General features: G+C 42.7%; 1 protein-coding gene across 1 annotated transcript in view; it reads left to right on the top strand.

The window, feature by feature from the left end:
* LOC134347303 (nuclear factor 7, brain-like) overlaps positions 1–17,350 on the top strand; it is a 90,110-nt gene that overhangs the window by 56,716 nt on the left and 16,044 nt on the right. The window contains exons 9-10 of the mRNA XM_063049702.1: positions 493–957; positions 8,798–8,893. Of these exons, the coding sequence (XP_062905772.1) occupies positions 493–957; positions 8,798–8,893 (561 nt within the window). The remainder of the gene's footprint in view (positions 1–492; positions 958–8,797; positions 8,894–17,350) is intronic.

The following is a 17,350-nucleotide window of genomic DNA, read 5'->3' as shown; positions in this document are numbered from 1 at the left end:
CAAATACTGGGCGAGGCGGGAAGGACGAATGTGAGAGAGGGAAAATAAGGGACCTAAGGGGTAATGTTTGATAGTGAGCGAATGGAACGATTTGCCAGAGGAAACGTTATAGGCAGGTGCAATCACAATGTTTGAAGACCTCTGACAAGGTGGATGGATAGAAAAGGTAATTTAAAGGGATGTTGGCCAGCATAGACGGAAAGGTCATGCTCTCTCTCGTGCTGACTGACTCACTGATTAGCAACGTGGCCGGACGAGGTTTCAGTGCCCTTGGTGCAGTGCAAAGGCGCAGTCACATAACACTGAAACATATTTTGGCTTCCTTACTAACATTTACACCAATCCACCCTTTGTTCTCTCCAAGTTTCTCGTACTCCATCTGTCACCCACACAACATTTATAGATGTTTACTTGCTCCCTCTTTCTTTGGGACTTTTTTTTTGTTTTCAGATCTGTGCAGTGAATCGTACCCGGAAGCAGCTGACTTCCTAGTACAACGAAAGTAAAAGCAACAATTCCCCGATCCCGGAGTCGGACGTAGAAATGGCGAATTTGGACGTGCTGAAGTCGATGCAAGATGAAGCGATTTGTCCTATATGTCTGGAGTACTTCGCTGAGCCGGTGACAGTAGACTGCGGTCACAACTTTTGCCGGGCCTGCATCTTAGGGCACTGGGGATCCAACAGAGGGCCGGCCTCTTGCCCCCAATGCCGGGCTCAGCTGCCCCAGAAAACACTCAGACCGAACCGGTTCGTGTCCAATATCGTGGAAAACGTCATGAAGCTGAAGCTAGAGGAGGTGTCGGCACAGCCGGAGCTCCGTTGCCAGGAGCACGACGAAAGGCTGAAGCTGTACTGCAGTGATGACCAGAAGCTGATCTGCGTGGTGTGCGTGACCTCCAGAAATCACCAGGGTCACCACACCGGTCCCGTTGGCGAGATCGCCGAACACTACAAGGTGAGGATACATGATAAAATTTCCTAGCGAGCCAGTCCGCAGCAAAACCTACACATGGATCCTGCGCTGATCCCGTTTTATTCTCCTGCCGCCGGAATCAGGAGCAAAAACAAAATTGGAGGAATATATATTTGGAGCAAAAATATTCAGCAGCATCTGTGAAGCAAAGGTGAACTGGGCGTTTCTTTTATTTATTCCCCCTTCAGTTGTTCCCCTTTACTACACACAGCGGAAATAGTACAGTGGTCATTTAATTTTCCAATCCACGGCAATTCAAGTTGTTTATTTTCATAAGCACAAGTAAGGTGTAGTACAGGTACAGTGGAAAACTCGCTTTCCTGTGATGCTGGGGCAAGTGGTTTCTCTACCTCACGATATTTGACCATCTGACAATAAACTCGACTTCAATCTACAAAAGCATATAGTCCTGAGCAAAATTTGGCTTCTAATGGAGAGACTGGTGTGGTATATTGGATTATTATTGTCACATGTACCAAAGTAAAGTGAAAAACTTTAGATTCAGATTTTTTATCATTGATATGAAATTTGTTAGTCGCAGTACAGTGCAAGTCATAAAATTACTATAACTTACAAAAATAAATAAATGGAATACTAGGGCAGAGTTCATGAGTTTGTGACCATTTAGAAATCTGACAGTGGAAGGGAAGAAGCTGTTCCTGAATTGCTGAGCATGGGTCATCAGGCTCCTGTTCTACCACCTTGATGGCAGTAATGAGCAGAGGACATATCCTGAATGTGTCAGTTCTTAGTAACAGATGCCACCTTACTGAGGCGCTGTCTCAGTGGTGAGGAGTGCTGTGCCTATGACAGAGCTGGCTGAGTATAACACTCTCAATGGCTTCTTACGGTCCTGCGCACTGGACGCTCCATACCACTCTGTGATGCAACCAGCCAGTATGCTGTCCACTGTTCATCTGTAGAAATTTAGAAGACTCTTGGGTAACATGCCAAAGTGCCTCAAACTGATAATGAAATACAGCCACATGTGCCCTTTTCATGATTGCATCAATGTTTTGGGCCCAGGATAGATCCTCTGAGATGCTGATGCCCAGGAAATTGAATCTGATTGCCTTCCCTCTGCTGAACCCTCAATGAGATCTGATGTTTGTTTTCCCAATTTCACCTTGCTGTAGTCCACAATCATTTCCTTGGCCTTCTAGGTGCTAAGGGTGAGATTGCTGTTCTGACGTCACTCAATCCTGTCTCACTTGTACACACTGACTCATTGCCAAAAACAGTAATATCATCAGCAAACTTGTAGTGCTTGAGCTGTTCCTACCCATAGAGTCATGAGTACAGAGGAAGTAGACTAGTGGGCTAATCACTCAATGTGATGTTTGCCTGTGTTGATCATCAGTGGGGATGAGATATTACTGATCAATACCTATCATGATTTCCTGATGTGAACTCCCACAGCCCCTGATGACCCTGTGTTTTCAGTCTCTGAGGCAGTTCGGCATTCCATAAAATTATCCCCTCAGATCGAATCAATAAGCTCTAAGACCTTGGCCTCAATACCTCTTGTGCAAATGGATCCTTGATTTCCTCACTTGCAGACGCCTGTCAGTTCAGATTGGCAGAAATATCTCCTCCACAATCTCCATATACTCAGGTCCACCACATGGCTGAGTAGTTAGCCCCTGCTTTACTTGCTTTATACTTATGGCTGTAAGGCTAAGCACAGCTCCAAAGCTATATTTAGTTCACTGGTAACACGACTGTGGCTGGCCGAATCAAAGGTGACAGATCAGCATATAGGATGGAAATTGAAAACGTGGCCTAGTGGAGGCACAACAACAACCTCTCACTCATTGTCAGCAAGACCAAGGAGCTGATTATTGACTTCAGGAGGAGGAAACCAGAGACCCACCAGCCAGTCCTCATTAGGGGATCAAAGGTGGAGTACCTTGTGTTCTCTATGGCTCAACACGTATGTGTAGAAGAAGAAGAAAGCCCTTAGCTCCGAGTGGAGTCATTGGGACACCGTGATGATAGTGTTTATTTAGCAGGCTTTGTTACTTTTACGAGGTCGAGTTGCTAGCTCGACCCTCAACCCAGCACGGACGGAAAGCGTGCAAGGGAGCTGGCTGGATTCGAACTCGGGAGCCTTCGCTCCGAAGTCCAGCACTGATGCCGCTACACCACCAGCTGGCAATGTGTATGTGCATTTACAAAGAAAGCCTCTACTTCCTTAGAAGTTTGTGAATATGAGGAATAACATCTAAAACTTTGATAAACTTCTATAGATGTAGGGTGGAGAGCACCATGGTTGCATCATGACATTGTATGATAACAATAATGCCATTGAATGGAAAATCTTACAAATGTAGTACATACAGCCGAGTCCATCACAGGTAAAGTCATCCCCTTCACTGAACAAATTTATACAGAGTGTTGTCGCAAGAAGGCACCATCCATCATCAGGGACCACCACTACCTCGCCCATGCTCTCTTCTTACTGATGTCGTCAAGTAGAAAGTATAGGAGCCTCAGGACCTATGCCACCAGGTTCTGGAACAGCTATTACACTCAAACATCAGGCTCTGAACCAGTGGGAATAACTTCACTTGCCACTTGCCCCATCACTGAATTATTCCCATAACCTATGGACTCACTTCCAAGGATTCTTCATCTCATGCTTCGATATTTATTGCTTACTGTGGTTATACCCACTTATGGGGAAGGCTTCGGGAGTAAACCCTGAGGGAAAACTCCAGAGCTGGAGTCCCTAAGGCAGTCCTACATTGAGTTCAACACTGACTGACAATTTCTGTGATTAATCTGATACCAAACTGTATTGGACTCTGCTTTGAATTCATCAGATGTGTGGAAAGGGGGAGCTTGCTACATGGGCAACAGCTTGCTCTCCATATCGTATTGCCCAGGCTTGCATATCTAGACAGCTTGGATGCAATATAGATGGTCAACTCTGACTGACGAAGGCCTCAGAACTCAGACAGATTGATGACTATTATTTCCTCTTTTTTAATATTTGCACAGTTTCTTGTCCTTAGCACATTGGTCATGTGTTAATCCTGTTGGGTGCAGACTTTCATTGATTCTATTATGTTTCTTGACTTAACTGAATATGCCCTCATGCTAACGATTTGCAGGGTTGCATGTTAACTTTGAACTTTGAGGATGTTAAGGATCCATTTGCAGAGTAAGGTACAGAGCAAGGTTTTAAGGCTAGGTTAATAGTACTGTGGGGATGATGATGTTGAATGCCAAGCTGCAATTGATAAACTGCAGCCATCTATCTAGATTCTCCAAGCAGAGTGGTGAGTCAGGGAGGTTGCATCTGTCATATACTGTATACAATCCATTTATACACAACAGTGCATTAAGGTCGTACATTAACAAAATACAGACAATATTGTTATAATTAAAGAGAAGTGCAGAGCAAGCAGACAATAGAGCGAAGCCTGGAACAAAACAGAGTGAGGTCAAGAGCCACCTTGTCATAAATCATAAGCTTAGATTATGATTTCTAGACTTCTAGGCTTCAGTATCAGAGCTTCACTATTATGTATTTCCCCTTTAAGTAAAGCAGTGGTACGGGATCAGGTGATGTGTTGTAGTGTTGTGTGATTTGGGAACTGGTGGATGCCATTAGAGTTTCTGATTATCTCATCTACAGCACAGGGGAAGGAGTTGAGGAGGGGAAAATTGATCAGTAATGACTGAATGGTGGAGCAGACTTGATGGGCCAAATGGCCTAATTCTGCTTGTATGTCTTGTGGTCTTATGCTCATGTTGTTTGCGCAAGGAACTCTGGCTCGAAGTTGGAGACCTGGAATCCGAGCTTCAAACACGGCCATGCATCAGGGAGGGAGAGTGTTACTAGGGCACTGTGTTTCAAGAAGGTGTCGCACACATTAGAATAACTACTTCAAATCTGGTTTGTGGCCAGGGCAAGAGGGTGTCAATGTGAATGAGGCAGCTCAAGGAATGTAGAGATAGTGCAGGAGGAAACTTGAACTTGAGCCTCAACAAACATTCTGAGGTTATTGTTCCCTGTAAGAATGAAAGTGGGAGCTGTAGGAAGGATAAATGAATGAACCGTGGGAGAAAGCAGTAGAATGATGTTGAAAGGGAAAATAAATCAGCCCTGATCAAATGTCAGAGCAGACTCAATGGGCCGAATGGTTTAATTTTGGTCCTATGTTTTATGGTCTTACCTCCTTTGGTGATTTCAGTCATCTTGTCCTGATGACAAGTTTACAGATACAATTTTTCTTATTTACAGAACTTCAGCAACCTCATTTAGCCAGCATCATCAATTTGTGTCATTCAGTCATGCTGAGTCTCCACTCTAGAAAATAAATTTCTTTAGTTCACTTCACTTGCATCACTGCATTTTATCTATGTTTTTTTAAACTGAGAAAAGTCAAACTCATCCCTACCTTTAAGTTATTTTCCTTCTTCACAGATATTGCTTGAGCTGCTGAATACTTCTTGTTTTCTCTGATTTTCCCTTGTATTCCCAGCATCTGCAGCATTTTTACTTTTGGATAACAATGGTTCAACAGAACAGCATTATTAGAATATACCTTATTGTTACATAATGGCACCTCCTGGTGTATTTTGGAGAACAATTCAAAAGGGATCATAGGATTTTATTCTTTTTGATGGGTTTGAATTCTGAGTTTTTCCCCTGCAAATCTTGTACATGCAATATAGAAGATTACAGCATAGGGACATGCCCTTTGGCCCATGACGTAATTAAATGCCTGACTAAATTAATCCTTTCTGCCTCAAGTTGTCTGTATTCCTCCATTTCCTGTACATTTATGTGCCTATCTGAGAGCTTCTTAAGGATCTCCTTCTTAAACACCTTTTTAATCATGTGTGGTGATGTTTCCACGTTGCCACCCTCCCACTGCACATCCTTGAGTGTGTTCGTTGCTAACACAAACAATGTATTTCACTATATATTTCGATGCAAATGTGATAAATAAATCAGAATTTAAATCTGAAACCTACACCATGTTTGAACAACTCTTCTGGCAGCACATGCCTGGAACTCACCACTGTACCGTTAAACAAACCTTGCCCCATACATTTCCTTTGAACTTATCCTCTAACCTTAAAGACATACCCTGCAGTGTTAGATATTTCAAACATCAGAGCTACCATCTGTCTACTCTAGCAGAGACATTCATTATACAGCCTTCACCAGAGAAAACAAGCTTGTCCAATATCTCCTCATAGCACATGTCCTCTAATCCATGCAGCATCCTTGAAACCCCTTTCTGCACCCTCTCCAAACCTCCTGCTTCTTACTTTAATGGGGTGACCAGAACTAAATGTAATACTCCAGATGTGACCTAATCAAATTTTTATAACTTCCTGACTCTTGAACTCAATGCTTCAATGAAAGGAGAACATCCCATGTGCCGCTTTGGTGGGGTGTAGTGGTTAGCGCAGCGCTTTACGTGGTAGGGAGGGTTGTGCCCATGATGAAACTGATTGAGACTACAACCCTCCACAGCCTCTTGTGATCATGTGCATTGGAGCCTCATATCAAGCTGTGATGCAACCAGTCAGAAAGTTCCACTGTACATAATAGAAATTGGTATTGGAGCTTATGCTAAAAGAAAAGGTCTGGTCCCTTTCATCAGAAGTTAACATAGAAACATAGAAAACCTACAGCACAATACAGGCCCTTCGGCCCAAAAAGCTGAACATGTCCTTACCTCAGAAATTACCTGGGGTTCACACAGCCCTCTACTTTCCTAAGCTCCATGTACCTATCCAGGAGTCTCTTAAAGGACCCCTATCGTACCCACCTTCATCAGCAGCCCATTCCACGCACTCACCACTCTGCGTAAAAATCTTGCCCCAACATCTCTGTACCTACTTAACTTCCTCTGAGAAGTAGCTAATAGGCAAGGGAATAAAATTTGATAGATGCAAAATAATGCAGGGTAAAGTGAGAACATTTAGTCAGAAAAATAGAAAAATGACAAACATTGTTTTAAAGGAAAGAGATTGTTATAGCGAGAGATCAGAGTGACTTCATACACAAAAGGAAACTTTGCAAACCAGAAGCTGAGAGGGCAGAGTATTAGTGATTGTTTCAATGGCTTAGTTTGAAATAAAAGATTTCCATTCAAACCACTGTGTCTATAAAACTCCCAACTCAGCAATCCATTTGTCTCATTCCCTCTCTCCTTATTTTCCTGTCGCCCTGCAACTTTTTATCTCTTATGTGCCCCATGATCTGTAGTAAGACCACACTGGGAGTACTCTGTACAATTGTTGTGGTCACGTTTAAAGAGGTAATATACTTGCAGTGAAGGCAGTTTAAGTAATATTTGTTTGTTAAATTACTGCATGAAAGCAGTTGTCTTCTGAGTAATAGTTGAATTGATTTGAATCTCTAGTACTACGCAAGTGGGAGAGTGAGAGGTGACTTTATTAAAGCAGGTAAGGTCATGACTTTGGAATTCATGACTACAGAGAGCAAAGGTTATATAATATGTGCAAGAGAGATTTTAGTTTTAAGGAGAGGCATGGATGATAGGAATCTAGAAAGGAAGGATGCACCTTGAGTATTATAAACAGTTTTGGGCCCCTCCTCTTAGAAAAGATGTGCTGGCATTGGAGAGGGCCCAGAGAACGTTCACAAGGATGATTCCAGGAATGACAGGGTTATCATATGAGGAACACTTGATGGCTCTGAGTCTGTACTCACTGGAATTCAGAAGGATGAGGGGGGGATCTCTGAAACCTTTTGAATGTTGAAAGGCCTTGACAGTAGATGTGGAAAGGATAGTTCCCATGGTGGGAGAGTCTTGGACAAGAGGGCACAGCCTAAGGATAAAGGGGCACCCTTTCAAAACAGAGATGCAGAGAAATTTCTTTAGCCAAAGGGTGGTGAATTGTGGAATTTGTTGCCACATGCTGCTGTGGAGGCCAGGTCGTTGGGTGTATTTAAGGCAGAGATTGATAGGTTTTTGATTGGACATAGCATCAAAGGTTACGAGGAGAAGGTCAGGAACTGGTGTTGAGGAGGAGATAGAAAAAAAGGATCAGCCATGATTGAATGGCGTAGCAGACTCGATGGGCCAGATCAGAACTGGTGCTCAGGCCAAGATCGGAACAGTCGTGATCTTATGGAATAGCAGGCTGGATTCAAGGAGTCATGTTACCTACACCAGGTCCTGTGTCTTACATTCTTAGATCTTCCTAACCCTTTTTCTTCATCAATTTTCTGATCATTTTGTTCTAATTACCACTGGAAATTCCATCTCCCCTTACAACGTAGGAGGAAACCTTTTCAGTCTACTGAGTTTATCCCAGCACAGAGAGCTATCCCTTTCCCCACTCAGTTTTCTCATAATCTTTTCTCCCCACACACCCATCAGCTCCCTCCAGATTCAACCACTCACCCAAACACCAATTAACCCACCAACCAAAACTCTTTTTGGGATGTGAAGGAAAACTTGGACAAATGAGGGAACTCCCACCTGCTCACAAGTAGAGCTCTCCACAATTGAATCCAAAAGTCAGGATTGAGCCTGGTTGCTGAAGTTGTTCTAATTTCCGTTACTAGCTGCTCCACATAATCATTGGGGAAGATCTTTGAGATCATGGAAAATAGATGTTGAAGGTGCTAAAAATCTATGCAACATGCACAAGATGCTGGAGGAACTCAGCAAGCCAGGCAGCACCTATAGAAAAGAGTAAGTAGTCGACATTCAGTCTCGGATCGAAATGTCAACTGTTTACTCTTTTCCATAAGTGCTGTGTGTATTAAAATATTCAGTCTGTCCGAAGAGTGGTGATTTTCTCCAAACATCTCTTCTACCAGGGAATTCTGCGGAAGGAGATAGATTTACTCAATGAACAATTACAGGAGATTTGTAGAAGTCTGGATGAAGAAGAAACAGACGTAAATAATCTGAAGGTAAGAAAAAAAATGAGAAGCTAAACTATTAAAATAAAACCAGTACTGTGTTGTCTAATGGTCTGTGTGAGAGATTATTGACTCAGTCTAGAAATAGGTAAATGTTTATTTTTCTTTATCAGTTTGATTTCTCTTGCAGCCCATTTTACATTTAATCCATTGTAGCCTATTTAAATGCATTATTTTCATGTCCACGGTAACAATGGCCAGTCAATACGTAAACTGGATAGAGCTCAAGCCATGGATTACCATGTTAGAGGTGACCATTTGGCTCATTGTGACAGTGCTGTTTTTTTGTCCCTTATTCTGTCTTTATTTATTTAAAGTGACTGAGAAGGAGGTCATTGTTTGCACCGCCGAGCAGAAGAGCAAACTCATTTACCCTACTCCCTTATTTCCATTTTCTGTAGTTCAACAACTTCTCCTCTCTAACATTTGCATTACAATCTCTTTACCCTCATCTAACAGTTACAAGTTTCTTTGTTCATGACATGCATGAGATGCAGAACATGTCTTTACTCACTTTCTCACCTTTCAGAGACTTAAAATGCAGCTCACCTGATTCCTTCTGATCTCATGCAGTGTGTTTTTTTACAGTAGGGCTCACTCTATGCTAGAGGCACAACCGCAGTTAAATGGCCATGTTGTGGGAGCCCATACCCAGTTCACAGGGCCAATTCTGAGTTTTCTTTCACCTAATAAATTAATTCCCCAACCATTCCCACTTTGACCAAATTATCTGTGGCCTTCTCAATTGCTAGATTAAGCCCCAATGTAAGCTTCAGGAACAAAACCTTACATTCCATCGCACATATTCCACTCTCTTCTCCTACCCCTCCTCACAGTCCCCCACCCTGCTCTCATGACTATACCCCTTCCCCACGCAAAACCACCACGGTGGGCTTCACAGCTGAACAGGTGAGAAGACAGCTGAAACGTCTCAACCCAAGCAAGGCTGCAGGACCTGATGGTGTCAGTACCAGGGTGCTCAAAACCTGTGCCCCTCAGCTATGTGGAGTACTTCGCCATGTCCTCAACCTGAGCCTGAGGCTCCAGAGGGTTCCCGTGCTTTGGAAGACATCCTGCCTCGTCCCTGTGCTGAAGACGCTGCGCCGCAGTGGCGTCAATGACTACAGACTGGTGGCATTGACCTCCCACATCATGAAGACCATGGGGAGAATTGTTCTGGAGCTGCTACGGCCCATGGTCAGGCCACACTTAGATTCCCCTCCAGTTCGCCTACCAGCCCCAACTAGGAGGTGAGGATGCCATCGTCTACCTGCTGAACCGTGTCTACACCCATCTGGACAAGCCAGTGAGCACTGTGAGGGTCATGTTTTTTGACTTCTCCAGTGCATTCAATACTATCCACCCTGCTCTGCTGGGGGAGAAGCTGACAGTGATGCAGGTGGGTGCTTTCCTGGTGTCATGGATTCTTGATTACCTGACTGGCAGACCACAGTACGTGTGCTTGCAACACTGTGTGTCTGACAGAGTGATCAGCAACACAGGGGCTCCACAGGGGACTGTCTTGTCTCCCTTTCTCTTCACCATTTACACCTCGGACTTCAACTACTGCACAGAGTCTTGTCATCTTCAGAAGTTTTCTGATGACTCTGCCATAGTTGGATGCATCAGCAGGGGGGATGAGGCTGAGTACAGGGCTACAGTAGGAAACTTTGTCACATGGTGTGAGCAGAATTATCTGCAGCTTAATGTGAAAAAGACTAAGGAGCTGGTGGTAGACCTGAGGAGAGCTAAGGTACCGGTGACCCCTGTTTCCATCCAGGGGTCAGTGTGGACATGGTGGAGGATTACAAATACCTGGGGATACGAATTGACAATAAACTGGACTGGTCAAAGAACACTGAGGCTGTCTACAAGAAGGGTTAGAGCCATCTCTATTTCCTGAGGAGACTGAGGTCCTTTAACATCTGCCGGACGATGCTGAGGATGTTCTATGAGTCTGTGGTGGCCTGTGCTATCATGTTTGCTGTTGTGTGCTGGGGCAGCAGGCTGAGGGTAGCAGACACCAACAGAATCAACAAATTCATTCGTAAGGCCAGTGATGTTGTGGGGATGGAACTGGACTCTCTGACAGTGGTGTCTGAAAAGAGGATGCTGTCCAAATTGCATGCCATCTTGGACAATGTCTCCCATCCACTACATAATGTACTGGTTGGGCACAGGAGTACATTCAGCCAGAGACTCATTCCACCGAGATGCGACACAGAGCATCATAGGAAGTCATTCCTGCCTGTGGCCATCAAACTTTACAACTCCTCCCTTGGAGGGTCAGACACCCTGAGCAATAGGCTGGTCCTGGACTTATTTCCTGGCATAATTATATATTACTATTTAACTAGTTATGGTTTTATTACTATTTAATTATTTATGGTGCAACTGTAAGGAAAACCAATTTCCCCCGGGATCAATAAAGTATGACTATGACTATGACTACTATGATATATAGCTTTAGTATCAAATTCAACAGCTTCAGGCATCTTTGTTCTGTTTATATCGAGACCAGATAGAAAAGCTTGCCAAAGGCTTCTATCTGGAATAATAATTCAGTTCGTCTCTGTCCATTGATGTGGCCTGACTTGATTATTACTTCCTATAATTTTGTATTTAAGGTTTAACATTCCTTGTTATTTTATTATTTTCCCTCATCTCATAAATTTTGAGTGCCTTTGTTAATGTTGTATCTTTGTAATGCCCACAGTCTGGTTACCTCATCAATGTCTGATCCCCACAAAAAAGCTGGTGTCACCCTATCAGGGATATTCCAGTTTTCCTATCCACCCTTCCCCACCATTTCTTCACTTGACCTAAACAGAATCATTGGGATGTACATCACAGAAACAGACCTTGCAGCTCACTATTACCATGCTGTCATTGAACACCCATATATAACATCCCACCATTCTTCCCCAACTCCGATCAACTCCCCTCCAGATTCTACCATACCGCTACACACCAGAGGCAAGTTGCAGTGACCAATCAACCCATGAGCCTGTGTACCATTGATTTTGTGGGGGGAGACTGGAACACGAAGTGAAATCCCACTTGACACTGGAAGAATATGCAAATGGAGGTCAGAATTGAACATGAGTCTCTGGAGAATTGAGGCACCAATGCTATTTGCTGTGTTACAGCACCATCCACTTGTCTCCAATTTTGTAATTCTTTCACAATGCCTCCAGCTTGTTCATCTCTCTGCAGATGCTGCCTGAGTCCGTCCACCATTTTCCATTTTTATCTCAGAATTCCATGGCCAAGTTTTGTTTTTTTGATTTTCATAACGTCCCCACTTGCAATTAATGCTCTAGTATGTCTGTGGGTGTAGGAAGAAACCTTTGCACCCAACAGAAACCCATATGATGAAAAGGAGAATATGCAAACACATGCAGCACTGTACTTGAGTTACTTGAGCTGTAAGGATGTAGCACTATGCTGCCTTGCCCTTTTGTTAATGCATCAACTTCTCCTTGATTTTGGGAAAACATTCTAGAACAAAAGAACTCACTCTCAATTTAAATTCCTTGGTACTTCCAGCTGCTTTGCCAAATAATGTTAACCTGCTCATGCAACCAAAAACATTTAAACATTTTCAAAGCCTGTATTAAATTTATACAAGCACCGTCTACTGTAAAGGGAACTGTTTGGTTCAATAATTATGCCAAGAAATTTAATACTTTATCACTGAGTTTACTGTCATTAATCTCCCCTGCTCCCTATCACAGACTTCTCAGTTACAGCCTTGTCAATTTCTTCTGTTACTTAATAATATTTACTTGTGTAATTTCTGTTACCTTATCTATCTAAACATCATTGGGATAAGGGGGAGAAACAGAGCACCCAGGGGAACCCAGTTCAAAGGGAGAACATGCAGTATCTCCACAAAGACAGTTCCGGAGGTCAGGATTTTACTATCATCACTACTATTAATCTGGTATGTGGTGCTTGCTGGTCATGTTGTATCTACACAACTGTTTTGCTTTAATCAAATTAGAAACACCAATTCCAACCACACAACTTGGGAATCATAGGGCAGCGGTCCCCAACCACCGGGCCGCAAAGTATGTGCTACCGGGCCGCGAGGAAACGATATGTGTCAGCTGCACCTTTCCTCATTCCCTGTCACGCACTGTTAAACTTGAACATAGGGTTAGTTAGATAGATAGATATACTTTATTGATCCCGAGGGAAATTGGATTTTGTTACAGCCACACCAACCAAGAATAGAGCATAAATATGGCAATACAAAAACCACAAACAATCAAACAAAAAAATGCAAACTATGCCAGATGGAAAATAAGTCCAGGACCAGTCTATTGGCTCAGTGTGTCTGACCCTCCATGGGAGGAGCTGCAAGTTCGATGGCCACAGACAGGAACGAACTCCCAGTGTTGTATCTCGGTGGAATATGGCCGAAGTCCAACAGTAAAAAGTTCAATATCTGGTCTACAAACACGTTCCTCGATCGTAATATGACCCGGATTGCACCATCTGTTGTTAACCAGAACAGTTGCCAATTGTCCCGTATTTGCCGGGACATCCCGTATATTGGATTAAATTGGTTTGTCCCATTCGGGACTGCCCTTGTCCCGTATTTCCCCCGCTAAGGTAGAGCGTTGCTATGAAACCTTTCATGCCGAAATGGCATAAGGCAAAGAAGCAATTACCATTAATTTATACGGGAAAAATGTTTGAGTGTTCCCAGACCCAAAAAATAACCTACCAAATCATACCAAATAACACATAAAACCTGAAATAACATTAACATATAGTAAAAGCAGGAAGGATATGATAAATACACAGCCTATATATAGTAGAAATAATGTACGCACAGTGTAGTCAGGAAGATTCAGCCAAAACCAATCTGTGGGAAAAAAATAGGCATGTACGCGCATGTGCACGTCACATACGCACACGTCATGCATGTGCACACAGGTGCCTGTGCAAGGCTTCGTGGTCATGGTAGTCTTTCTCGGGGTAAACACAAGTGTCCCATATTTGACAGCTACTTTTGTCACTTATTTGGGAGTGAGAAAGTAGGCAACCCTAACTGTAAAAGACATGTTGAGGTGAGTTTAACCCAACTTGAACACACTCCCTCCCCCCAGTCGGCCGGTCCGCAAGAATATTGTCAATATTAAACCGGTCCGCACTGCAAAAAAAGTTTGGGGACCCTTGTCATAGGGCATTTATAGAAATGGGCCATGTGGTCCATTGATAGTGCCTCACTCTTCTAAAAGAATGCAGCCAGTGTAACATTTTGTTCAGCTCCAATTGCTGTACACTGTTCATAAATTTTTGACTGCCAGTAATACATGATTCCATCTATCTCAGTCTTGAATGTACTTAACGGTACAGGATCCCGTTGGAACTTGGTGTACTAATGTCATGTTTACCACAATACAAAACATTTTTTTTCGTGCCATCCATCCTGATCATTTCGAAATATTAGTGCATCAAGGTGGTACAAAGAACGCAGAAACTGCAGTGCAGGTAGGCTGTCAGATGTCAGAGTCGCAAACAGATGGATTGTGAGATACAGAGTTCATAGAAACAAAATCAACAGCTCTCTAGACTACAGAATTCAAAAAAATGACAGCCCTTCAAGGGGAATAAAACTCTTCGTTATCTTCTTCACTTGGTGACCCCTTGGATTGAAAGTCTGTCCCCTGTTCTCGATTGTCACCATGAGAGAAAACACCCTGTTGGCATCTCCCCATAAAATCATGCGTTAACCTCCTCCCATGCTTCAAAATTCTAAGGCCCAATGTGCTTAATCTTCCCAAATAATGTAACAATTTAAAATGCATCTAGTTCACATTTTCTGCATTGCCTTTATGTCCACGATATCACTCCTTAAACAAAGATGCTGTAACTGTGTTGGAGACTCCAGTTGTGAAATCATCAATGCCTTGCGAGGTTCTAGTATATGTATTCCAGCTACTGTACAGTGTCTGTATTCCGAGTACACAAACATCTCTTTTTGTGGACAGAGTCTGAGGTTTACCTTCTGAACAAACTTCTCTTTAATACTAGCTGACCTTAATAAATTCTTCCCAATCTAATTATTCTTAATCTGTTTTCTTATCTACTTTATCCATCTGTCCTGCATGCACTGTGCATACATAGAGTGAAGTAAGACTTTTGTAACATTATAGTTTTGAAAAGACATCAGGTTGTTGCTTCATTCAATTTGAGAGACAATGATGCGATTTAGAATATGCTGAATTGCTTTTCCATTCGTTTCAGCAAAAGTTTTTGAATTCTATTGACAGGAATGGAACTCTGTACATAATGCTGTAAATAACAAGTTGCTAGACATGTTGCATTACAGCTCCGATGAATTTCTGTGTACGTAACTCCAAACCCATAAGATCATAACACCATAAGATATAGGAGCAGAATTAGGCCATTTGGGCCATATAGTCTGCTCCACCATTTCACCAGGGCTGATCCATTTTTCCTCTCAGCCTCAATCTCCTGCCTTCCCCTGTATCCCATCATGTCCTGACCAGTCAAGAAGCTATTAACGTCTGCCTTAAATATACATAAAGACTTGACCTCCACAGCTGCCTGTGGCAAAGAATTCCACAGATTCACCACTCTATGGCTAAAGGAATTCTGCTCATCTCCATTCTTAAAGGATGCCTCTCTATTCTGAGGCTGTGTCCTCTGGACTAAGACACTTCCACCATAGGAAATATCTTCTCCACATCTACTCTATTAAGGCCTTCACCAGTCAATAGGTTTCAATCAGATCACCCCTCATTTTTCTGAATTCCAGTGAATACATGCCCAGAGCCTTCAGATGCTCCTCATATGATAAGCTGTTTAATCCTGGATTCATTTTCGGGAGCCTCCTTTGAACCCGGTCCAGATTCAGCACATACTTTCTAAGATAAAAGTCCCAAAACTGCTAACAATACACCGTAAGGCCTCAGCAGTGTTTTATAAAGTCTCAGCATTATTTCCTTGTTTTTATATTCTAGTCCTCTGGAAATGAATGCTAACATTACATTTACCTTCCTCACCATAGACTCAACCTGCAAGTTAACCTTTAGGGAATCCTGCACAAGAACACCCAAATCCCTTTGCACCTCAAATTTTTGTATTTTCTCTCCATTTAGAAAATAGTTAACCCTTTCATTTCCTCTACCAAAGTGAATGACCATACAATTTCCCAACAATGTATTCCATCTGCCACTTCTTTGCCCATTCTCCTAATCTGTCTGTCCTTTTGTAGCCTCTCTACTTTCTCAGAATTACCTGCCCCTCCAGTTATATTCAAATCATCTACAAATTTTGCAACAAAGCCATCAATTCCATCATCCAAATCCTTGACATACAATGTGAAAAGAATTGGTCCCAAGACAGACTCATATGGATCACCACTAGTCACCGACAGCCAACCAGCAAGGTCTCCCTTTATTCCCACTCTTTTTCTCCTGCCAATTAGCCAATGATTTATCCATGCTGAAATATTTCCTGTAATAGCACAGGTTTGTAGATTATTAAGCAGCCTCATGTGTGGAACCTTATCAAAGGCCTTCTGAAAATCATGGACTCAACATTTACTGATTTTCCTTTGTCTATCCTTCTTGTTATTTCTTCAAAGAACATAAGAAATAGGAGCAGGAGTAAGCCATCTGGCCCATCGAGCCTGCCCTGCCATTCAATAAGATCATAGCTGATCTGTCCGTAAACTCAGCTCCATCTACTTGTCTTTTCCCCATAACCCTTAATTCCCCTACTATGTAAAAATCTATCCAACTGTATCTTAAATATGTTTAGTAAAGACGCCTCAACTGCTTCCCTGGGCAGAGAATTCCACAGATTCACCACTCTCTGGGAAAAGCAATTTCTCCTCATCTCCATCCTAAATCTTCTCCCCTGAATCTTGAGGCAATGTTCCCTAGTTCTAGTCTCACCTACCAATGGAAACAACTTTCCTATTCTATCTTATCTGTCCCTTTCAAAATTTTATATGTTTCTATAAGATCCCCTCTCATGCTTCTGAATTCCGGAGAGTATAGTCCCAGGTGACTCAATGTCTCCTCATAGGTTAACCCCTTCATCTCTGGAATCAACCTGGTGAACATTCTGTGCACTGCCTCCAAAGCCAATATATCCTTCCTCAAATATGAAGATCAGAACTGCACACAGTACTCCAGGTGAGGCATCACTAGTACCCTGCATAGTTGCAGTATGACCTCCCTGCTCTTGAATTCAATCCCTCTAGCAATGAAGGCCAACATTCCGTTTGCCTTCTTAATAACCTGTTATACCTGCAAGGCAACTTTTTGCGATTCATAAACAAGCACTCCGAAGCCCCTCTGCACAGCAGCATGCTACAATCTTTCACCATTTAAATAATAATCTGATCTTCTATTATTCCTTCCAAAGTGGATGATCTCGCATATACCAATGTTGTATGCC

Source organism: Mobula hypostoma, chromosome 5, assembly GCF_963921235.1.
Source record: "Mobula hypostoma chromosome 5, sMobHyp1.1, whole genome shotgun sequence".
NCBI lineage: Eukaryota > Metazoa > Chordata > Chondrichthyes > Myliobatiformes > Myliobatidae > Mobula > Mobula hypostoma.
This window is presented reverse-complemented; position numbering and strand designations above follow the sequence as displayed.